This window comes from Teleopsis dalmanni, chromosome 1, assembly GCF_002237135.1.
Source record: "Teleopsis dalmanni isolate 2A chromosome 1, ASM223713v2, whole genome shotgun sequence".
NCBI lineage: Eukaryota > Metazoa > Arthropoda > Insecta > Diptera > Diopsidae > Teleopsis > Teleopsis dalmanni.
This window is the reverse complement of record NC_051846.1, coordinates 41,500,441-41,519,673: the sequence shown is the minus strand read 5'-3', so window position 1 is coordinate 41,519,673 and position 19,233 is coordinate 41,500,441. Positions and strand designations below refer to the sequence as shown.

The following is a 19,233-nucleotide window of genomic DNA, read 5'->3' as shown; positions in this document are numbered from 1 at the left end:
ATTTGTTTACTATTTCTAATATAAAAACAAAAATTGAATATGAATTCACAGGCTATAAATCGGCGAGTGCTATCTATACAAAGCCATGTAGTTTTCGGTTATGTGGGCAACAAGAGTGCTACATTCCCATTACAGGTTTGAAAAGTAACGTTATATTTATATCTTTTTTTGCTAATCTATTTGATTTAATTGAAGGTACTTGGTTTCGAAGTAGATGCCATAAATTCTGTACAATTCTCAAATCACACGGGCTATGACGTCTTTAAAGGTCAAGTGTTGCAGGAAAAAGAGTTGGGTAAATTAAATTACAACAAATTACGAAACAAAAATAAAATATCGTTTTATTGTTAAAACAAAAAAATAGCGGATTTATTTGAAGGTTTGGAAAAAAACAATCTCCTTGATAATTACTCACATTTATTGACCGGTTACATTGGAAATGCATCATTTCTACGACAAGTGGCACAAATATTAAAAAAATTACGTCAGGCCAATGCTAATTTGATATATGGTAAGTATAGTAAAAAAAAGTGATTGTCATGGTAAACAAACTGCAATAAATCTTAAAAATTATCAACGCATATAAATTTGCATAAAAAATATTAAATTGATAAATTTTTTTAGTGTGTGATCCAGTAATGGGTGACGATGGTACTATGTATGTACCTAAGGAGCTGTTGCCGATTTATCGTGACGAAATCATACCACTTGCTGATATAATCACACCGAATCAATATGAAGTAGAATTGCTGACAGAACGGAAAATAAATACTGAAGCAGATATTTGGGCGGCGGTGGAATGGTTTCATGAACGTAATATTGATACTGTGGCTATTTCAAGCAGTGACTTGGGCAAACCTGGAGAATTACGTGCATTTATTAGTAAAAAAAATGGGCCACGATTTGCTATTAATATACCACGACAAGGGGTTAATATATCATTTACTGGTACTGGTGATCTGTTTGCTTCGTTATTCTTGGCACATAGTTATGAGACAACGGACTTAGGAATAGCTTTAGAGAAAACCATTGCATCTTTGCAAGCTGTTATTAAACGTACTTTGGAAATGATGCCGACTAATATGCGGGAGGGTAAATGTAAGGTTACCTCAAAAGAGAGAGAACTTAAGCTAATACAAAGCAAAGATGTTATTGAAAATCCTTCAGTGGTGCTAAAAGCTGAACAAATTCTTTAAATTCTATTATTTGTTATTGTTATAAATGTTATGAGATTTTTTTTATAGAAATATTTACTATTTTATAATCAATGGGATTTTTGTGTAATGACCATAATGTATTATACTTATACATATACTCATATATAAATGTGCACATAAAAATATTTTTACTTTTGAATTTAATTTTTTTTTATTTAACGATGGTTTTTTTCTTTTCTTTTTATTTAGTTACTGTTTATTAAATTAATAGCTTTGTATGAATGACAATAAATTTCCATAAACTAAATAATTGATAAGAAATAACAAATAAAACTAATATAGCAAGTGAGAGTAAAAAAATTAAATCTTAAGTGTTTACAATTTTTATATGTACATATGTATATACATATACTATCAGGAGAATGCTTTAAGTAAAAATATTATTTACAAATGTGTAATGATATTTATAAATACTTGAATAATAATATGTAGTATAAAAGATTTGTTTATAACGCGGATATACGATAATAAAATATCTAAGCGAATAGACAGTACTGGCAGCAGAGGCCATTGACTTTGGATTATGTTAATTACATAAAATTAATAACAAAGTGATAATAATAGAAATAATAAAATAATAATGATATTAAGATAACAAAGTACACTAATAATCATAAGGTTCATAAAAACAAGATATAGAGAAGCTAGATTAAGGCTAAATTCAATATTACAGTTTTCACGAAAGAAATGTGCTAAATTAGATACAGACATCGAATTTCTACCAATAATTTCTAAAAACATTCGATGTTAACTAAAACAAGGCGAGCCAGACGATGGAAAAGGATATTCCAGTCAAAATGACCCAGACTTTGATTGGAAAAAATGCGATCGGAATCAGTGATATGAAAAGGTGATATGAGACCATTGAAAAATCCTGAAAACACTTAAAGGGTTCCTGAGAGTATGTTTTTATCCGACGCGAAAGTGTGTCCGATTCTAAAACGTGAAAATACAGTAAATCGCTGCATGTACTCAAAAATTTCGGCTTAATGCCCCTCAGATCGAAAGAACGATAATGATGCCGAAAGGCTTGGCAGTTTTGCTTCACAATGCCATTAATGTGAACATTTATAATGTTGCAAATGTCTACAATTTTGTAAGTTGTAAAGATAAAGTAAGGACAGTATGATTTGTTCCCAGGTATGCCGTCATATTCGAAGATCCACACAACTTTAAGCTTCTTGGAGTGTATCCTTTACCTGATATTGACCTTACTATTGTAATAGCATTTGATTATTGCTTATAAGTAGACTATAGTTATCGAAGTAGACTACAAATATGAAGTGATTGTGGGGAACTTTATTAGCGTAGGCTTTTGCAGTGACGCCATTAGTTAGCCTACTTCCCGAAATTTGAGAAATGAAATAGAATACCACCACAAACGTAATGATGTGTCCGTTTTAAAGCCATCTGTGTATTACACAGTCCAATTATATAATTTATCTAGTAAAGATTTACTTTTTGAAGCTGCTATGGAATACTGTGTTGCTTATTTATAATATGTTGTAGGAATGAAGGTTAGGGTTGTCTGTTATTTAATCCTATTAGCAGAGATACCCCATAGCAATATTTTCATTATAAGAGTAATTTGAAAAACTGTCTACAAATAACACGGTTAGTATATATTGGATTAGATTTATTTTATAAGGATATTATTATGAATATATATAATTTTAAAAAAGTTTTGTTCTGTTTTTTCAAAATTTTTAGTATAACTTGATATTGACATTTTCGATATTTGTTTAACATTCTTGAGATTTCGGTTGTTAAGTATAAAAATAATATTAAAATTAACTATAATTTCATATAAGCCATAATTTTACCAATATTTTCCATATTGAAATTTTTATAAAAGTTTAATAAATAATTTTTATCATCAATTTTCGTTTTATAGGAAGATATATACCAAGACTGTACGATTCTAAAACTAACACAAATGTGAAGATAAAAAAATTTTATATTTTATATGTAAGGAAAGTAAGCAAAGTGCTCAATCCCTAGTGTTTTACTCAATGTTTCACATAAAGTATCTGACTAAAATTATCACATGTTGATATGTTTTAGAAAACTTGATATTTTTAAACTCTTAAGCTGTATATGATATAGAACTGGATAAGAAAAGTAATATAACGCAATTTCGTCATTTTAAAACTAATGCCATTAACCACATAGATTGGAAAAGCACTATTAAAGTATCTCTGTCTCACACCTAGTGCTATAGCTTACAATAATAGTGCTAATATTTCAATATCTTTTATTCGCCGTTTCGATTGTTTTGTGACTTCTTTCTTTGTATCGCTCCCTGAGTTTAGTAACTGATGTATTAAACTAACTACTGTTTAAAATATAGTACAGTAAAGTATAGTACTTGTATTTACAAATAGTTCTACTATTCTTACTATTGATTTCAATACACTATAATGTTTACAAATATTTCTTTAAATCTCTACATGAAGAAGAAAAAAACGGGGCTAATAATAAATTTTATTTCTCATCAAATTTTTTTTGTACCTATATTAGTGCAACAACTACAGAAGATTATCGCTGACAGATTCCAAAAACGGTCAGGTCTACGTTCAGATGCCACTTGTCGCCATCAAGGACCAAGTATCGTTCAACACCTTTCAAAGGGATTTCAAAATAGAGAATCTATTTGTCTACACAACAACAACAATTGCGAACCATATTTGTTAATTACTGGAATACTGGAGTATTATTAAGGAAAAAGGATAGTATCCTGCGAATACTAGAATAAAACATTTAGAATATTCTTCTCTAGTCAACAACATCATTGAGCATTGAAACCGTACAGATCATTACTGCATATTGAAACCAAACAAAAAATAAATTTCATTTCAATTAATTTTAGTATAAAAAAATATTTTTAAGAAAAAATAACACTGAATTTGTTTTCGTGTCATATTCAGTGAACCTTTCACTATTTAAACACAATTTGTCTAGTTAAACTAATAACGCGTCAAACTGTCCATCAAATTTCTTTCTTCATTTTGCAGTTCAACCACAATGATGCGCTGACAAGTCATATAAATATCATATTCCGCTTGAAGAAGTTGCTCATTTTTCATCTGAACTTAGTTTTAAATATGTTGTGTGTAAATAAAATATTTTTCGTAATTTTAGTAATAACAACAGCATTTGCTGATAGTGACATAAAGAATACAAAATTAAATTCTAATGCAACTTTAAATATTGACAAATTAAATGTATTACCACTTACGCTAAAAAGACAAAATTTAAATTATTTAAAACACACAAATAACAATAATGAAATACTTGCACCAGAAATAGATACAGCATTTGACACTGATGTAAAGAGCTCGGAAGTTACAGCAATAGTTCACGAAACACCGCGGGACCCCATGACACCTTACGCCGAACCGTTACTTAGCGCAACACACATAGTCCAAAGAAAAAATGTGGGTGATATTTTATATCGTACAGCAACATTTCCATCAACTTTATCACTAATTTTGAATTTGGGACTTTTATGGTACCTTTTATTCGGAGTACTTAATTTAATAAATCGCTTATTGCCTTCACGCGAAGATATTACAAATACTATCAGCGGTTTTCGTAATGGATGGTTTGAAGAAGTTAAACAACATCCATATTTTATAAATATTTATAAACGTAAATAAAATATGTATAATTATATTAGACTATAGAGACGACTATATAACAAATATCATAATTTTTACATATTATTTAAAAAAGTTTATTTTATATGGTATAAAAAAAAAGAAAAAAAAACTTTAAAATCAAATATACATTTAGAATTTAGTAAAAGTGAGAAAAATAAAAAAACTTAAAATTTTAGTTTAATGTGTTGAGAACACCATACGTTTTAGTGCTTTTTAACGCGAAATGAGGCGGCGCGATTAATTCTTACATTGGGTTCCGCCATTCCAGGGACATTTCGTGGTGGTTGTCGTTTAGCAAAATTCGCAGTATTGGCAACTATAGAAATCGAAAAAATTTATTATTTTAATAAATTTTATATATATATTTAAATTTAAATTATGTTTACCTTTCGATACAATAGTTCGTGGACTCTTTCGGACACGGGATGGACTATATTTTTTATTTTCTTTTAGAGTACCACCTATGGCAGTCTTGAGAAGCCCTTGATTAAAATTTTTCGATTTTAGAAGAACTGTAATTTACGCATAATTTAATAATATTAATTATAATATAAATATGAGTTATATTCACTCACCATTTTTTACGTGCTCTTTATTTTGTGGAACTTGAACTATTTTTTCTGATAATATATTAGTTACCAAATTCTTTTTCGCTGTTACTGCGGGTTTTAAAGTTTGGAATAAAGGTTTTACCTTGGAGGTTACCGTATTTGTTATAATTTGAGTTCCATCTTGTTCTTCTTCAACTGATTTTTTTATAATACGCGTTTCATTCGGATTTTGTGAAACTGCCAAAGGTGTCTTAAATACTTTATTTGAACTGTACATGTCGTCATCGTCTGAAGTTTCCATTTTTTCTTCGAGTTCATTGAAATTGATGTCAAAATTATCAAATATTTGTCGTGGTCGCTTTGACGTACTGGATCCGGGAGAATCGTCATCAGCAGGCAAAGCATGTTTGTTCTCATTATTTCGAATACTCTTCATTGCATTCCAATTTTTATCGTCTAGAAAAGATGTACTCTTAGATTTAATAATTTGATTAAAACGTTGGAAGCTTTGTTCCCTGTTAGGATTGATATCATTATTCGCAGACAAATCATTGTACATATCTTGTATGAATGTAAAACATGTCATTATAATATTATTGCGTTGATTTGTGTCAGAAAAAAATTCTATATTAAGACGTTTGTAGTGATCCGTGTGGTTTTTGAGTTTAGAATTTTCAATCACTAGGTTTTGTTCTTGTAGCATTAAACGTGAAGGAAAATCGTAACCTGTGTTTTTTAATTCTTTTTTTGTTCTGTTTAACTCTCTGACAGCCAAGTACCATTTATCGCGCCAGCGCTTCAATTCTGACGTTAGAATTTCTTTTTTCTTCTCATATTGCATTATAAATGCTGAATCCAGAGAAACGTCCTGAAATAGTTGGAAAATATTAATAGCTTTGTTAATGTTGTTTTACATATTTAACACAAAAATAATAAATTCCTAAATATATAAATGCTTAGTAGCGAAATGGTTTAAGTTTAGGTAATGCTTGGTCCATGAATTCAAGAATTCCTGAAATGCTGGCTTCATGAATATTGGTCAACATAAAAATATTAAAAGGTTCAAAATTCTTCGAATGATGATGGCCGGCTCATTAATATTATTGAAATTAAACATATTGAATAAAACTGATAAAACTAAAACTGAAAATAAAAAATTCTTAAAGCAACAATTAACTTTTGTCCGCTAATTATGGTTAGAGATATCTAACGTTTTTGAAAAATAATTCGCCTATGACAAATGTCGGTTGTACAAATCTTTCTGTATTAAATATTTCAATATAAGGTGGGAAGACTCAACAACATGCGGGTATTTGTATACAAGTTGGCCACATTCTATTATGAAAAAATCCAGCAATCTAATTGTGATGCCCCATAAAGATACCAGTCTTGTGATAGGTTTGTTGACGGGTGTCAGCCAGTTCTCTACTATTCTAGAATATTAAATCTCCCGTTTAAGCATTCCTGTCGCAGTTATGCGGAAAACGAGAAAATTGCCTCATATCTACTTTGTTACTAAGCAGCACAAATAGTCGATTGAACGAGTCGATTGACTATACTGGAGATTTGCTTGTTTGAGGATCCTGGCTAGCTACAGGATCACCGTCTAAAGCACATTTTAAATTTTACTAAAGGGTCAAGATATTTTTTCCAATCTAATAGTTCTTATACGGTAACACAATAGGTTAATATGTAAAACCTAACTTAACATAAGACATGTGTCTATTTAAAATAGATGTCTATTCAACAGGCATGTGCATTCCACAGTGGTATTCGCACAGCAGAGGTGTCTGTCAGACAATTTTACTAACCACATTAATTGGATGTAAAGTCAAGACAAAATAATATTAAAATATTTAATTTTTGAAAAATTGCTCTCCCAAGACAGGTGTCCATTTTACAGGTTTGTCTAACAAGCAGGGGTGTCTACTCAACAGGTGTGTCTATGCGACAGGTGTGCCTATTCAACAGGTGTGTCTATTCAACAGGTGTGTCCATTCGACAGGTATGTCTACTAATCAGGTGTGTCTATTCAACATATGTGTCTAACCTACAGGGGCGTTCAGGGCTATCCGCTCAATAAAGAGGTCCGTAGGAAGATCTTTCAATAGACAATGACAATAATTGGATGTAAAGTCGAAAAACTCAAATATTTTTAAAGATCGGATAAAGTGATAAAGGAATAGAAATATATAGAAATATATAGAAATAGATAGAAATATATAGAAATAGATAGAAATATATCACGTATTGTTAGTGATTAAAACAATCGTTTTATGTCTATATATTTTTATATTATTATTATTAATATTTATTTATTGATATATAAGATATTTTTCCAGTTTCTATAGTTTATAACTAATTATTGGTAAATAGTTAAAGCACTTCAAACTCTTAAAATACGTTAATTTTTTTTTACGATTTCAGACGCACGAAAAATATGAGAGAAAAAATATGACATAAACAAGCAGAGAATGAAGAAACGTCAAAAACGTAGACTGAAATAACTTTTACCGCTGATAATTTACAAAACGAAGAGTTTAATATTTTGTTATTAAAAAAATGTATACAAAAACTTTGTCACCAATAATTAGAAGCGTTTTTATGCGTCAACTTCGCTGCACACAACTTAATTACTGCAGAGGCGTACCGCATCCACAAAGTTTAGTTTCTCCAGCGGCGTTAACTTTGCCAACAACTCACCAAGTACGTAATTATGCAAAAAGCAAGGACAAAAAAAAGGAGAAAGGGAAAAAGCCAGTCAAAGTTGAGATCAATGAAGCACAATTACGCGACATAATTAATTTTGATGCGATCAACGGTCAAATGCAAAAAACGGTGGAGCATATGAAAGATGACTTCTTGAAACATCTTTCGCTGCGTTCAACTTCGGGCGCAATTGACACACTGCGCGTCAACGTAGATGGTACAGAGCACGAACTGCAAGAACTGGCACAAATATCACGCAAAAATCCAAAAACAATTATGGTCAATATGATTGGTTTTCCACAGACCATACCAGCTGTATTAGAAGCAATAACAAAAAGCGGTATGAATTTGAATCCACAACAAGATGGCACCACACTATTCATACCGATACCAAAGGTCACAAAAGAACATCGAGAAAACCTTTCTAAGAATGCAAAAACTTTATTTATAAAACACCGAGATGCTATCAAGGATGTACAAAATAACACCATAAAAAAAGTTAAAAAACAGACTGATATTTCCAAAGACGATGTCTTTGCTATTCAAACACAAGTCACTGCATTAGCTGATAAATATGTAGCAGAAGCAGAGAAACTATTAGCTGTGAAGCAGAAGGAACTGTTAGGAGAGTCATAGTGCATTTAAAATAAAAAATATTTATTGTTCTGAATTTGTTTGTGAAAATTTTTAAATTCTGTAAATTTCATTGAATTGTAATTTTTCCATATACATTTGAAAAATAATATATACTCAAAAAATTATATCAAATTAAAACTTAAATTTCGCTATTCGGTAACACAATTGGCCAATAGACCTAAGTGGATCCACTAGGAATCGCTGGTATAACCTAACCTAATCTAAAACTTAAATTTTAGAGAGATAAAGATTTTATAATCTTCGATCAAGCATATCGAATATCTACTATTGCTTATATGATTTATGATTTATTATCGCTATCATATCTTAGAGTTACAACGCCAACCCATATATATAGTTATGGGTCGTCGCTGAAAGGTCATCTTCATCAACATTAAATTGTATAAACAAAGATTATTTTAAAATAAATTTAACAAGTTATAACAGTTGTAAAATCAGTTATTTTATATTAATTATATTAAAATTAATATTTTTTCCAATTAGATCATATTCCTAGTTCAAACTTCACGCTGAATATAGTGCAACTCTATAACTATAGATTGATACATACACTAATTGGTTCTTAAGATATTAGCAATAGGAATTTAGTAATCAATTTTTTTAATACATTATTGTACATATATAAAATTGGTAAGAGTAGAGTAGCTTTCTAACTATTCCATAAATAAAATAAACTGAACTATTAGAAAATATTACGATAGTAATCGGAACCTTATTTTAACATGCATTGATTGCTCTGGAATAAGAACTGGCGATACATATTTCGAAGAGCCTTGTTTTTTTTTTGGACGTAGGTGGTACACAAAATAAAACTAAAAACGGGAAATTACAGAATTTTTATTCTAGTGTGTCTGTTTAAAGTATTTATTACGTAATGAAATGGTGCAAAAAGATTGTATTATTTCAACTAAGCACACAATTACTTTTATTTTTGCATTTATCTTCCGTCTTATCAGAAAAAAGTCCAGAAATAAGAAAATATTTCAGATATAACTTCTCGGAAAACAAAGCGGTTTTAATGTATAAGAGTCTATTATATATGCTAAAGCGGAATATTAATTGGTGATAACCAAATAATCCCAAAAATCATGAATCTATTTAATAAAGTCTGAATTAACCATGCCAACATCGTGGCAGGTTCAAAATAGAATCTACCATTTAATAAATACTAATAAATAAATATTACTATGAGTTATCAAATTAACTAAAACCAAGTTTGTTTGTGAACTTATACATATTCCAACTATGAAATTGAATTCAAAATATAATTCTATTGAAAATTCTAGCTAAATAACAATACTTTTGTAAACTATAGAGTTTAAATTAAATATAAAATTTTAAACTTACATCTTCCGATACAGATTTATGTAATTTCAAGTTCCTATTTGCTTTATCGGAGTCAGTTTTTATCTTCATTTTGAACTCTAAGGTTTTCATACGACTTTGTAATTCAAGCACATTATCTTGTGCTGTTACAACCGGTAAGCAAACATTACATATTTTCCGGTACCATAATTCAAGTTTGCTTTCATCGCATGTAGATTGTTTCTCTGCAGATTCTTGTGTTAAAGCCGTATTCGTCTCGTATACTTTATTTATCTCCTTAAGCTTTTCATTTTCAGCTAATAATTCTGTTACCTTTTTAATATAATAGTCCTTCGGCATATTCGATACAAGAACATTTTGTTTCAATGTTGTTCGTATCTTTTTAGCCCGACTTGCATACTGTATTTAATAAAAACAACAAATATTAAACTGATTATATTTAATAGTAAATTTTCACATAATTACCTTTAAAGTATTGTAAGTATCTTCGTATGTTAACGAACTCATAGAGACATTTGCAACCATCAAAGTTTGACAGTTACCTCCTAAGGAATCTTTCAATATACGTGTTAAATTAGAATCGCGATATGGTATATGCTTGAGACCATCAGCTAACTTATTTATACAATTACCCAGTGCCAATAAACTTTTATTAATACTTGCACCTTCCTTAAAGCGCACACCAATTCCTTTTGTACTAGCAGCTCTCTCGCTTCCAGCTAAATCTATCATTGATAATTTAACTGTACGTTTTGTGCCAGTTTTGCGGTCAGTCATACGTATATGCACCTGAAATATTGCATGAGATCGTGAACTTTCAGCATTTGCATCTGTTGGATGTTGTGTTCGATTGGAATTTCCTTGTGCCAACAGTCGTAATAGTTCTTCAGCACTATATATAGGTCTCAGTATGAGACCACTCACAACAACTCCGTTTGAGTCCTCTCGCAATTTCATAGGACCGGATTTATTTAATAAATTCATAACTTGTTCATTGTACACTTCTAAATAACTAACACCGACATCAAATTTACGTTGTTCGTTTTGAAGTTGTATCTTATTAAAAAGATCACGCATTGTCAGATACGTAAGTCCAGGGATTGACTCATTTCCTAACATAGTAAATGTTTTGCCTGCCCCAGTAGCTCCGTATACAAATACAGAACAATTGTACCTATAATCAATGATTTTTAAAACCATTTAATATAAATAACATAGTAATTTAAATATATTTACCCATTCAAAACAGTATCTACTAAAGGCGCTGTACACTCCTCAAATATATTTATATTGGTTGCACAAGTGTCGTACACTCTATCAAAATCCATACTAAGTTTCTTATTAATACGCTTCGTGATATCCCGATAACTTTGTTTGGCGCCTTGATAAAAAAAGTCTTCGTCTTCTTCGTCGGGATCGAAAAGTAGACAACCTTCATCCAAAACTTTTATGACGCATCTTTGATTTTGTTCCAGTTCTTTGCGATTGTATGGCCGAACTCTGACAACAACTTTTATGTTCTTTTGTAATGATGTCATTATTTATTTCTCTTTAGAATTTTAATTTATCTTAAAATTTATGAAATCCGCGACAACCATATAACCAATTTCATTTATGAACATAAATTAAAATGTACACCAAATAACATTCGTTTGTTTCTCCGGACTTCAAAAAAAATTTGATTTTCAACCGCTTGATATCAAACATTTGAAGTTGGCTTTACTGAATTACAGAGTTGCATTTAGCAGTCAAAAGCGAACTTATTGAAATATATGACATATGTGTGTAGGCGAAGGCATTATGCCCCACGCGAAGTATATAGAATAAAGAACTCATGCATTATGTGTAAAGGCACACACATACTTATTTAAATACATTTTAAAATTAACTTTTGATATATATATGATAATGAGCGTAATTTTTTTAGTTTAGTTACAAATTCGATATCTTATATTGGATTCACACAAGAGTTTTGTTTATAATTTTAGATGTAATTTCAAATTCAAATCATAAAGATTTGTATTGGAATTATGACAACTGAAAGCAAAATCAAAACGTGATTTCTACAAAATCCAGTTGATTTTAATATGAATAGTTCACCGTAGTACAATATTTCCAAGTACAAAGTTGCTCTATTGTGAATAGTTTTGAGGAATGAATTCAATTTTTATACAAAATTAAACAAAACTATTATTTATTATATATATAACATATGTGCAAAATAAATACTTTATCAAAGTAGTTAAGAAGTGTAAATAAAGTAGTTCAATTACAATAATTTGTCGTGTATCAATATTTATGCTTTTTAACTTCAGGTATCAGTTTAAAATTTTGACAAGTAAAATTACAATTGAAACTCTTGCCTGAATCCAATATAAAATTGTAATCAAAACTCTGGTGTGAATGTAATATTATTCTCTTCATCTTATTTTTAGTGCGTATTACTTTTTCTCAAATATATATAAATATTTCTTATAGTACATTCACACTGAAGCTGACGACATTAGTCATAGCTTTAAGTAAAAAAATGTATAAAGTATGGATAATGATTGTATGTTTTTTAAATTATTAATAAAGAAGAACTAACTAACTAGTACATTCACACTGTCTTATTTAGGCACTTGGTCATTAATATTAATAAGTGAAAGTTTATATTATAATTAGCTCATTTATTCAATTGATAAAACTCGTATAAATTTAATTTAATACTACAACACACATAAAAAACTAAATATATAGTTGATTTACAAAATCGTTTATATACATTTCATATATCAGTTACATATTAAATTAGTAAAAACAAAGATTTTATTAAATACTTACTTCCTCAGTGCCTTTGCTTACAGCTCAGCTGTTGTTTGTTTATATTTTACATATGAAATATTTAACAAATATTTCAACTTTTAGTAATTTCTCTATTGCGAAATTTATTTTTAAGGGTTGCATTTGGCATTTTTCGCCTTAAATGAGCTGATTTATTGATAATGAACTCATTTATATAAAAGATTTTTGTATAAGTTATTCTCGTTAGCGACCTTAATGAGCAAAATCGTATAAATGAAATAGCGTGAATGTGCTATTAGGCACAAAAAAGCAACAAAATGGTGGTTAAGTTAGAATAATTATAATTGTGATATGACTTTTTGTATAATATGCCTTTCGTCATATAGCTGTCCGTATTATATGGTTCCATGCGAAATAACAAACTCTTTTAGTCAATTGGAAATATTCTACACTTTAGATTTTGTAAAAACGGAAAATATGTATCAAAGAAGATTATTCTCTGATATGTATATTGTAGATGTTTTAATAATAACTAAGTAATAATCATTGAGATTATATTGGGTGTATTCTTCCAATAGAACAATTTCAGGTTGCTTACGAATAATTAAATAAAAAAAAATTTTAAACAAATTTTGGGTTGATAAGTATATGTAAATACAAAAATACCTACAGATAATTTTATTTAATAGGGTAACTTGTATAAATATATATAAAATCAATGACATAATAAAGTTATTGGCGGGCATTTTATATAAACAATTTTTTTAAGTTTTATTGACCAATTGATTACATGCTGTATGCAAAATGCAACTCAGGGGCGCGTTTAAATGATTGCGTTGTATGTATGCGAAAGCATTCCAAAATATGTTCGAATTTCGATTGACGTAGCGACACTCATCAGACTGTACGCCATCTTTAATTTACTTAAAAAAATCGTCTAAAGAGTGGGAAATTGCGTCCTTCTGTAAAAATTAATAAATATATTTTATGTTACATTAAATTTGATTATTGAGTACTTTTACGTTTTTAGTATAGTTCCATTTTTAGTGAATAAATAAATAAACAGTACAAAATGAGTGGAAAAGTATTGTTTGCATGTTCAAAATGCTTTTCAAGGCACCCGTTTGAAGAATTGTCTTCGGGTTCACAACTTTGCAAGGTATGTGTCAGCATACAGTTCAAAATTGGAAAAAATAATACATTTCCTCGTAATTAATGATTTGGTTGCAAAGATTAACACGTGTTTGAAGAAACTTATTCCAAGATAAACAAAATCAAACAGCTAAAACGTGATATAAAATAATTGTAAATGCGCATTAAATGTAAACAAAAAAGTTTGCCAAATTTTGTGTCATTGCCAAAGGTTTTGCTATGAGTGAAAAAAAAACAATGCTATGCAATAAATAGTAAAGTTCAAGTTATATTTTAAATTTCTATTTACAGAACTGCCGCGTTACATCGGCCGCTAAATGTTGTACTTATTGCCGTTCAGAATTTCAGCCCGTAATGTGAGTATAAATGAAATATCCAGTTATTTGTTATGTGACTTCATATTATTATCTTCGTATATTTCGATGGCTGAAATTTAGGAAATCACAAAGCGCATGCAAAAAGTGTGAACATTGTTTAAGCAAATACGGCAAGCCATCTGCATGCGAATGCTGCAAAATTGTCGCAGCTTTCAACAGTACTAAGTGTATGAGGTATGTATAAAATGTTCAAAACTGGACATATTTTAATCCTATAAACTGATTTGGATATACTGAATGCACAATGATAAGAAAGGAGGGTATGGGTTGTTTTACATGTCAAAAGTCAAAATTAATTCAAAAACCGCAAGTATCAAATTGTCAACGCAAGAAGTCGTTCGGGAACGACTATAACTGTAAGTTCAATGCACTTCAAAAGAATAATTAATGAAAGTATCAAACTAATGTCTATGTTTCATATTAGAAGTGTCAAAAGTGATTTGATATTCTTTTTTTTTTAAATTGGGTAAACATTTAATATGGGAGGAAAAGTATATGTGCTCCTATGAAAATATCTGATATACAAATATATAAATAGATACTTGGCTGAATTAGTAAATTGATAGATGTTATTGTTATATGTTTATATATATAATTTAATACTTAAGAAAATGGTATTTCTTAAATGTTATTATGACTTAATATAATTACTAAATAGAATAATACATCCTTAAATATTATTATATATATATATAACACAAGGGTACGATTTTAATATAACGTATTATTATATAAATAAAACTCCAAACCCTTTATTCCTTATGTTGTGCCTTCAATTTTAATCATATTTCTTTTTTTTGTACTATTGATTCTTAAGAATCAAGACTCCTTAAAAAAAATTCAACGTTATGAACGCAAACATTTTCTTCTTCTCTTTTCTTCTGCATAATATTTATTCAATGAATACACAAATCAACTTATATGTTATTCACAACAATCCCTACTAACGTTCGATGTCAATAACAGATGTGCTAGCTATGAAGTAAAATACGGTCCACCTGTACAATGTGATGAGTGCAAACAACGATCCGCATTTGATAAACATGACGAGAATAAAAAGGTTAGCGAGCGAAGTCGACAGATTCAATCAATAATGTACTACCACCAAAACCTCGCAAAAATATTTAAACTGTATTTTATAAGCTTTTAGTAATAAATATGTAAATTCGCATAATTTAATTTGCTGTAAAACTTTGAATATCTTAATTGTAAATTAATTCAAGATATGTACCTATCAATCTAAAATTAACTAAGGTCTGGATATGTAGTGTTGTAATGAATGACAAAATAATTTTGTAAATGTTTGCGTTCTTAAATTGTTGAATTTAAACCGTAGTATAGTAGTTTGTAAATTATGTTTGTTAAACTGACCATTTAATATTATGTTTTTAATGTATATTACACAGGTCAATGGCAAATTGCTCTGTTGGCTATGTACCTGCTCATTTAAACGTGCCCTTCTCAAAGCACAGCAGGAAGGGCGATTACCTTCAAAGAAACGACCTCACGAAAAATCGCACAGAGAAAATTCCTCAGCTTCAGCCAAGAAATCATCTCGGACTTCTGCTGATTTAACGAAAGGAAGTACATCAGCTGTTAGCGCAGCTGGATTGGATTTACCCGATAAAATTTCACGCACAGGTTCTGGCGGCAGTAGTGGAAGTGGAAATGGAGCAATTATTGGTTTAGGATCATTAGGCACACCAGCTGTTATATCGATTGATCCTAACTCAGCTGATCATGTAGTTGCTATGACAAATCTTAAGGAGCGTATTGCTAGTCTTGAAAAACGCCTACAGCTTAAAGATAAAGATTTGTTGGAAAAAGATAAACTGGTATGTTAGTTAAAATATTAAACATATAATTTTTTAATTGATGTTCTTTCACTTTTCAGGTGACAGAGTTGAAAGGAAAGATGTTTGAAAAGGAAATTGAAATGCGTAATAAAATGAAAGAACAAGAGCGATTAAACGAAATGAAAGTAGAAAATCTTAATCGCAAGGTATCTAACTTATTAAAAGAGGTAGCAGGCTTGAAGAAAGGTAACAAGAAAAATGGTAGAGAAAAACGTGAAAATGTATCACCTAAAGAAGAGATTATTGAAATAAAGTCGAATGAAGTTAAAGAAGATAAGGAAGAAAGCCGCGGAGGAGATGAACAAGAGGAGCGTGACGAACGTATAGAAAATGAAGAAAAAGAAAGTTCTTCAGACTCACGTTCAAATAGTCCCTCAACAAATTAATTATTCTACTTAAATTAGTAAATATTCCTCATATTGTATATTTACAAGATTTGAATCAAGTTTTTAAATTTTCTAATTTAGTTATTATTATTTACATGACAAACAGTTATGCAGAAATAGGTAAGAGAACTCTTACTTAATTTATCAGCTTATATATATATAAATTATAAATTTTTTTTTCTATAAGTGTTAGTTTCATAAAGTTGTTGGAAAGACTTGTTTTTTGTGCGCATTATAATATATTACTATAAACATTCAGAAATTAATTTTAAAAAAAATTTAATTTAAGCATAATAAATTTAGTAAATTGTAACTTTATTTTGTAGTTGACTTCTTCTTATTTTTTACTTATTCTGAAGCAAATGTTTTTGTTTATAAGTTTTAATAATTTGTAAGAGATTGAAAACAAATAAAAAAAAATCCAACAAAAATTATGTTTTTATGTCATTTCTAACATATTTCAACTTTATCAATATGTATATATTATAATTTAATTTTTGAGTCTGAATTTTTTTCGTAGCAGTTTAATTAAAAATGTATAGGTTTGATATTGGTTTTCAGCTCTATAAAAATTTTTTTTGAGTTAGTTTCAAGTTAATATTTGTAATCTATGTTCAAAACTTTTTGTCAAAACTAAGTTGTTTTGATTAATTCTTTTAAAGAGCAGTAATATTTGGTCATCGGTTATTTTAACTTTATTTATATTAACTTTTTTGAATTGTTGATTGCATTGTATTTGAAAATGGTACGATTTAAAAAAATTATGTATAATTTGAGACAAAATTAGAATTAAAAACTAGATGTTAACTAAATAATTACAACTGTAAAGAAATTCGCGCAAATAAACTAGTACCGAACTGGTGGTGGCGAACGGAAATAAATCATATTGATTTACGTTTCGGTTCCAGCTTTTGCTCTGAGAAAAATGCAAACTTCGACACGGTGTCGGTTTGAAGCCCTCTCAGATGGTCATATTTATACTATATCATAGCTAGAAACAGGCTCGGCAGCTTACGCTCTTTATTCCTTGGCAAACTGAAAAATGTCTATTAAGAGTCACTGTCAAATATTTTATTCAATTTAATACCATCAAATGGACTTTGTGAAATTATATATCATATTTTTAAATAATAAATGTATACATATATTAAATATAATTGTTCGTTGGAAACTAAGTGTGCCAATAAATTCATAGAGCCTATTTAAGTACTTTATTGGGTTTTTAATTTTAATAAATTATATATATAAAACTTTGAGTTTGTTTATCGACCTTTTATGATTTTTTGCTTATTTTTTAATTAGCTATAGGCCACTTTTTTTCAGTAAAAATTAAAAATCTTTGTTTTTTAATTAATTCTATATTTCGCCTCTCAGAGTCTTCATCAGGAAATTATATATAAAAGATAATATAATGAAATGAAATAAATTTAATTGCAAATGAAGCATTTTATCTAAAAAAATTTTGTTAATAAAAATTACTGCATAACAGCAATAATTATGTTTGTCACTGTATACACCTTGTGATATATTCATATGTCAGGGTCTAAGTTCGGAATGAGAAGTTCACATTTTGTTTTTTTTACAAAAGAATAAGGATCATAAATTTCAATTTGTTAATATAATTTATTATCACTCAATCTTATTAGTTAACAATTATAATCTTACAATCATTAATATAACAATTTTTTACTTACTGTACATAGATATTACAAGTGACTTTTGTATTTACAAAATACAAAGCTAAAATTAATGAGGTTTCGGTTTATGTCCATCAACATAAAAGTTTCGAGTTGCTTTTGGTAGTTCTAATTCTATTCCATCGAGCTCTTTACTGAGTGTAATTTGGCAACCCAAACGTGAATTTTCACGCAGTAAAGGTGCCATGTCAAGAAGATCATCTTCTTTTTCTTCAGGATTTGGTAGTTTGTCCTGATAATTCTGATGTACGTAAACATGACACGTTGTACATGCTAATGAGGCTTCACATGCTCCTATAATTTTTAATGTGATTAAATAATGCGTTTGATTTTAAAATAATACTTCATATTAAAATGAATTAATTACTTTTGTAACAATAAATAATTTTAAATAAGAGAACAGTAATACAAAATATTTTACTACAAATAAAAAAAACAGATTTCAGAAATGAAGTAGTACTTTTTTGTAGAATTTTTAAAATTTTTACCTTCCATATCGATTCCATGCCTGTGAGCTAAGTAAAGAACATTATCTCCTACTTTTCCTTTAACTTTGATACGCTTACCATCTTTATCAATATACGTGACTCGTACGCTGTTAAATAAATACAGGAAAAATTTAATGAATACATAATATATGTAAATAAGCTGATAAAATTTCTTACACTTCATCTTCAGATTTTGGATCTTGCCATTCAAATTCTCCATGACACCGTACTATATAAAATAAGTGATATTATATTGAAATTTTTCTATTTTATATTTATTTACCATTTGTTTTATGTAACCATTTATTTCCCAAATGTTGTATTTGTTTTATATTTGAATAAATATTAAAAGAATTCCTTGCTTGCTTTAA

The 19,233-nt window shown here is 29.0% G+C and overlaps 5 protein-coding genes across 6 annotated transcripts in view; 3 read left to right on the top strand and 2 right to left on the bottom strand.

The window, feature by feature from the left end:
• The first annotated feature begins 6 nt into the window (after positions 1-6).
• On the top strand, positions 7-1,330 carry LOC119668364 (pyridoxal kinase-like). Its single transcript, XM_038077841.1, has 4 exons — positions 7-135; positions 196-295; positions 365-511; positions 625-1,330. Exons 1-4 carry the CDS (start codon positions 40-42, stop codon positions 1,194-1,196), a joined length of 915 nt encoding a protein of 304 aa, XP_037933769.1. The 5' UTR covers positions 7-39; the 3' UTR covers positions 1,197-1,330.
• A 3,639-nt stretch (positions 1,331-4,969) lies between these two features.
• LOC119666450 (kinesin-like protein KIF18A) lies at positions 4,970-11,987 on the bottom strand. 2 transcript variants are annotated; one of them, XM_038075728.1, is made up of 6 exons: positions 11,359-11,987; positions 10,588-11,296; positions 10,144-10,521; positions 5,455-6,298; positions 5,266-5,361; positions 4,970-5,195 (listed from the first exon to the last, which is right to left on the bottom strand). In XM_038075728.1, exons 1-6 carry the CDS (start codon positions 11,658-11,660, stop codon positions 5,083-5,085), a joined length of 2,442 nt encoding a protein of 813 aa, XP_037931656.1. In that variant the 5' UTR covers positions 11,661-11,987; the 3' UTR covers positions 4,970-5,082. The 2 variants fall into 2 exon arrangements, with proteins under 2 accessions (XP_037931656.1, XP_037931655.1); XM_038075727.1 differs by having other exon boundaries at positions 5,266-5,391; positions 11,359-11,986.
• LOC119666451 (ribosome-recycling factor, mitochondrial-like) lies at positions 7,904-8,846 on the top strand. Its single transcript, XM_038075729.1, has one exon. It carries the CDS (start codon positions 7,993-7,995, stop codon positions 8,773-8,775), a length of 783 nt encoding a protein of 260 aa, XP_037931657.1. The 5' UTR covers positions 7,904-7,992; the 3' UTR covers positions 8,776-8,846.
• Positions 11,988-13,828: 1,841 nt separating the features above from the next.
• Positions 13,829-17,104, top strand: LOC119668843 (protein FAM76A-like). The gene is made up of 6 exons (XM_038078505.1): positions 13,829-14,065; positions 14,350-14,414; positions 14,496-14,609; positions 15,402-15,495; positions 15,842-16,270; positions 16,330-17,104. Exons 1-6 carry the CDS (start codon positions 13,979-13,981, stop codon positions 16,675-16,677), a joined length of 1,137 nt encoding a protein of 378 aa, XP_037934433.1. The 5' UTR covers positions 13,829-13,978; the 3' UTR covers positions 16,678-17,104.
• A 1,190-nt stretch (positions 17,105-18,294) lies between these two features.
• LOC119680096 (adrenodoxin-like protein 1, mitochondrial) overlaps positions 18,295-19,233 on the bottom strand; it is a 2,422-nt gene continuing 1,483 nt past the window's right edge. The window contains exons 2-5 of the mRNA XM_038092748.1: positions 19,146-19,227; positions 19,040-19,091; positions 18,863-18,969; positions 18,295-18,668 (exon numbers count right to left, since the gene is read on the bottom strand). Coding sequence (XP_037948676.1) covers positions 18,424-18,668; positions 18,863-18,969; positions 19,040-19,091; positions 19,146-19,227 — 486 coding nt within the window. The 3' untranslated portion in view covers positions 18,295-18,423. The remainder of the gene's footprint in view (positions 18,669-18,862; positions 18,970-19,039; positions 19,092-19,145; positions 19,228-19,233) is intronic.

Excerpts from the sequence above, each read along its gene's own strand:
- LOC119668843 (XM_038078505.1), top strand. The coding sequence starts at position 13,979 with ATGAGTGGAAAAGTATTGTTTGCATGTTCAAAATGCTTTTCAAGGCAC. Across the intron at positions 14,066-14,349 it reads CGGGTTCACAACTTTGCAAG|AACTGCCGCGTTACATCGGC; the intron begins GTATGTGTCAGC and ends TTCTATTTACAG. Across the intron at positions 15,496-15,841 it reads AACATGACGAGAATAAAAAG|GTCAATGGCAAATTGCTCTG; the intron begins GTTAGCGAGCGA and ends TATATTACACAG.
- LOC119666451 (XM_038075729.1), top strand. The coding sequence starts at position 7,993 with ATGTATACAAAAACTTTGTCACCAATAATTAGAAGCGTTTTTATGCGT.
- LOC119666450 (XM_038075727.1), bottom strand. The coding sequence starts at position 11,660 with ATGACATCATTACAAAAGAACATAAAAGTTGTTGTCAGAGTTCGGCCA. Across the intron at positions 10,522-10,587 it reads ATACTTACAATACTTTAAAG|TATGCAAGTCGGGCTAAAAA; the intron begins GTAATTATGTGA and ends TATTAAATACAG. Across the intron at positions 5,392-5,454 it reads TAAAGAGCACGTAAAAAATG|TTCTTCTAAAATCGAAAAAT; the intron begins GTGAGTGAATAT and ends CGTAAATTACAG.
- LOC119668364 (XM_038077841.1), top strand. The coding sequence starts at position 40 with ATGAATTCACAGGCTATAAATCGGCGAGTGCTATCTATACAAAGCCAT. Across the intron at positions 136-195 it reads GTGCTACATTCCCATTACAG|GTACTTGGTTTCGAAGTAGA; the intron begins GTTTGAAAAGTA and ends ATTTAATTGAAG. Across the intron at positions 296-364 it reads GTTGCAGGAAAAAGAGTTGG|CGGATTTATTTGAAGGTTTG; the intron begins GTAAATTAAATT and ends ACAAAAAAATAG.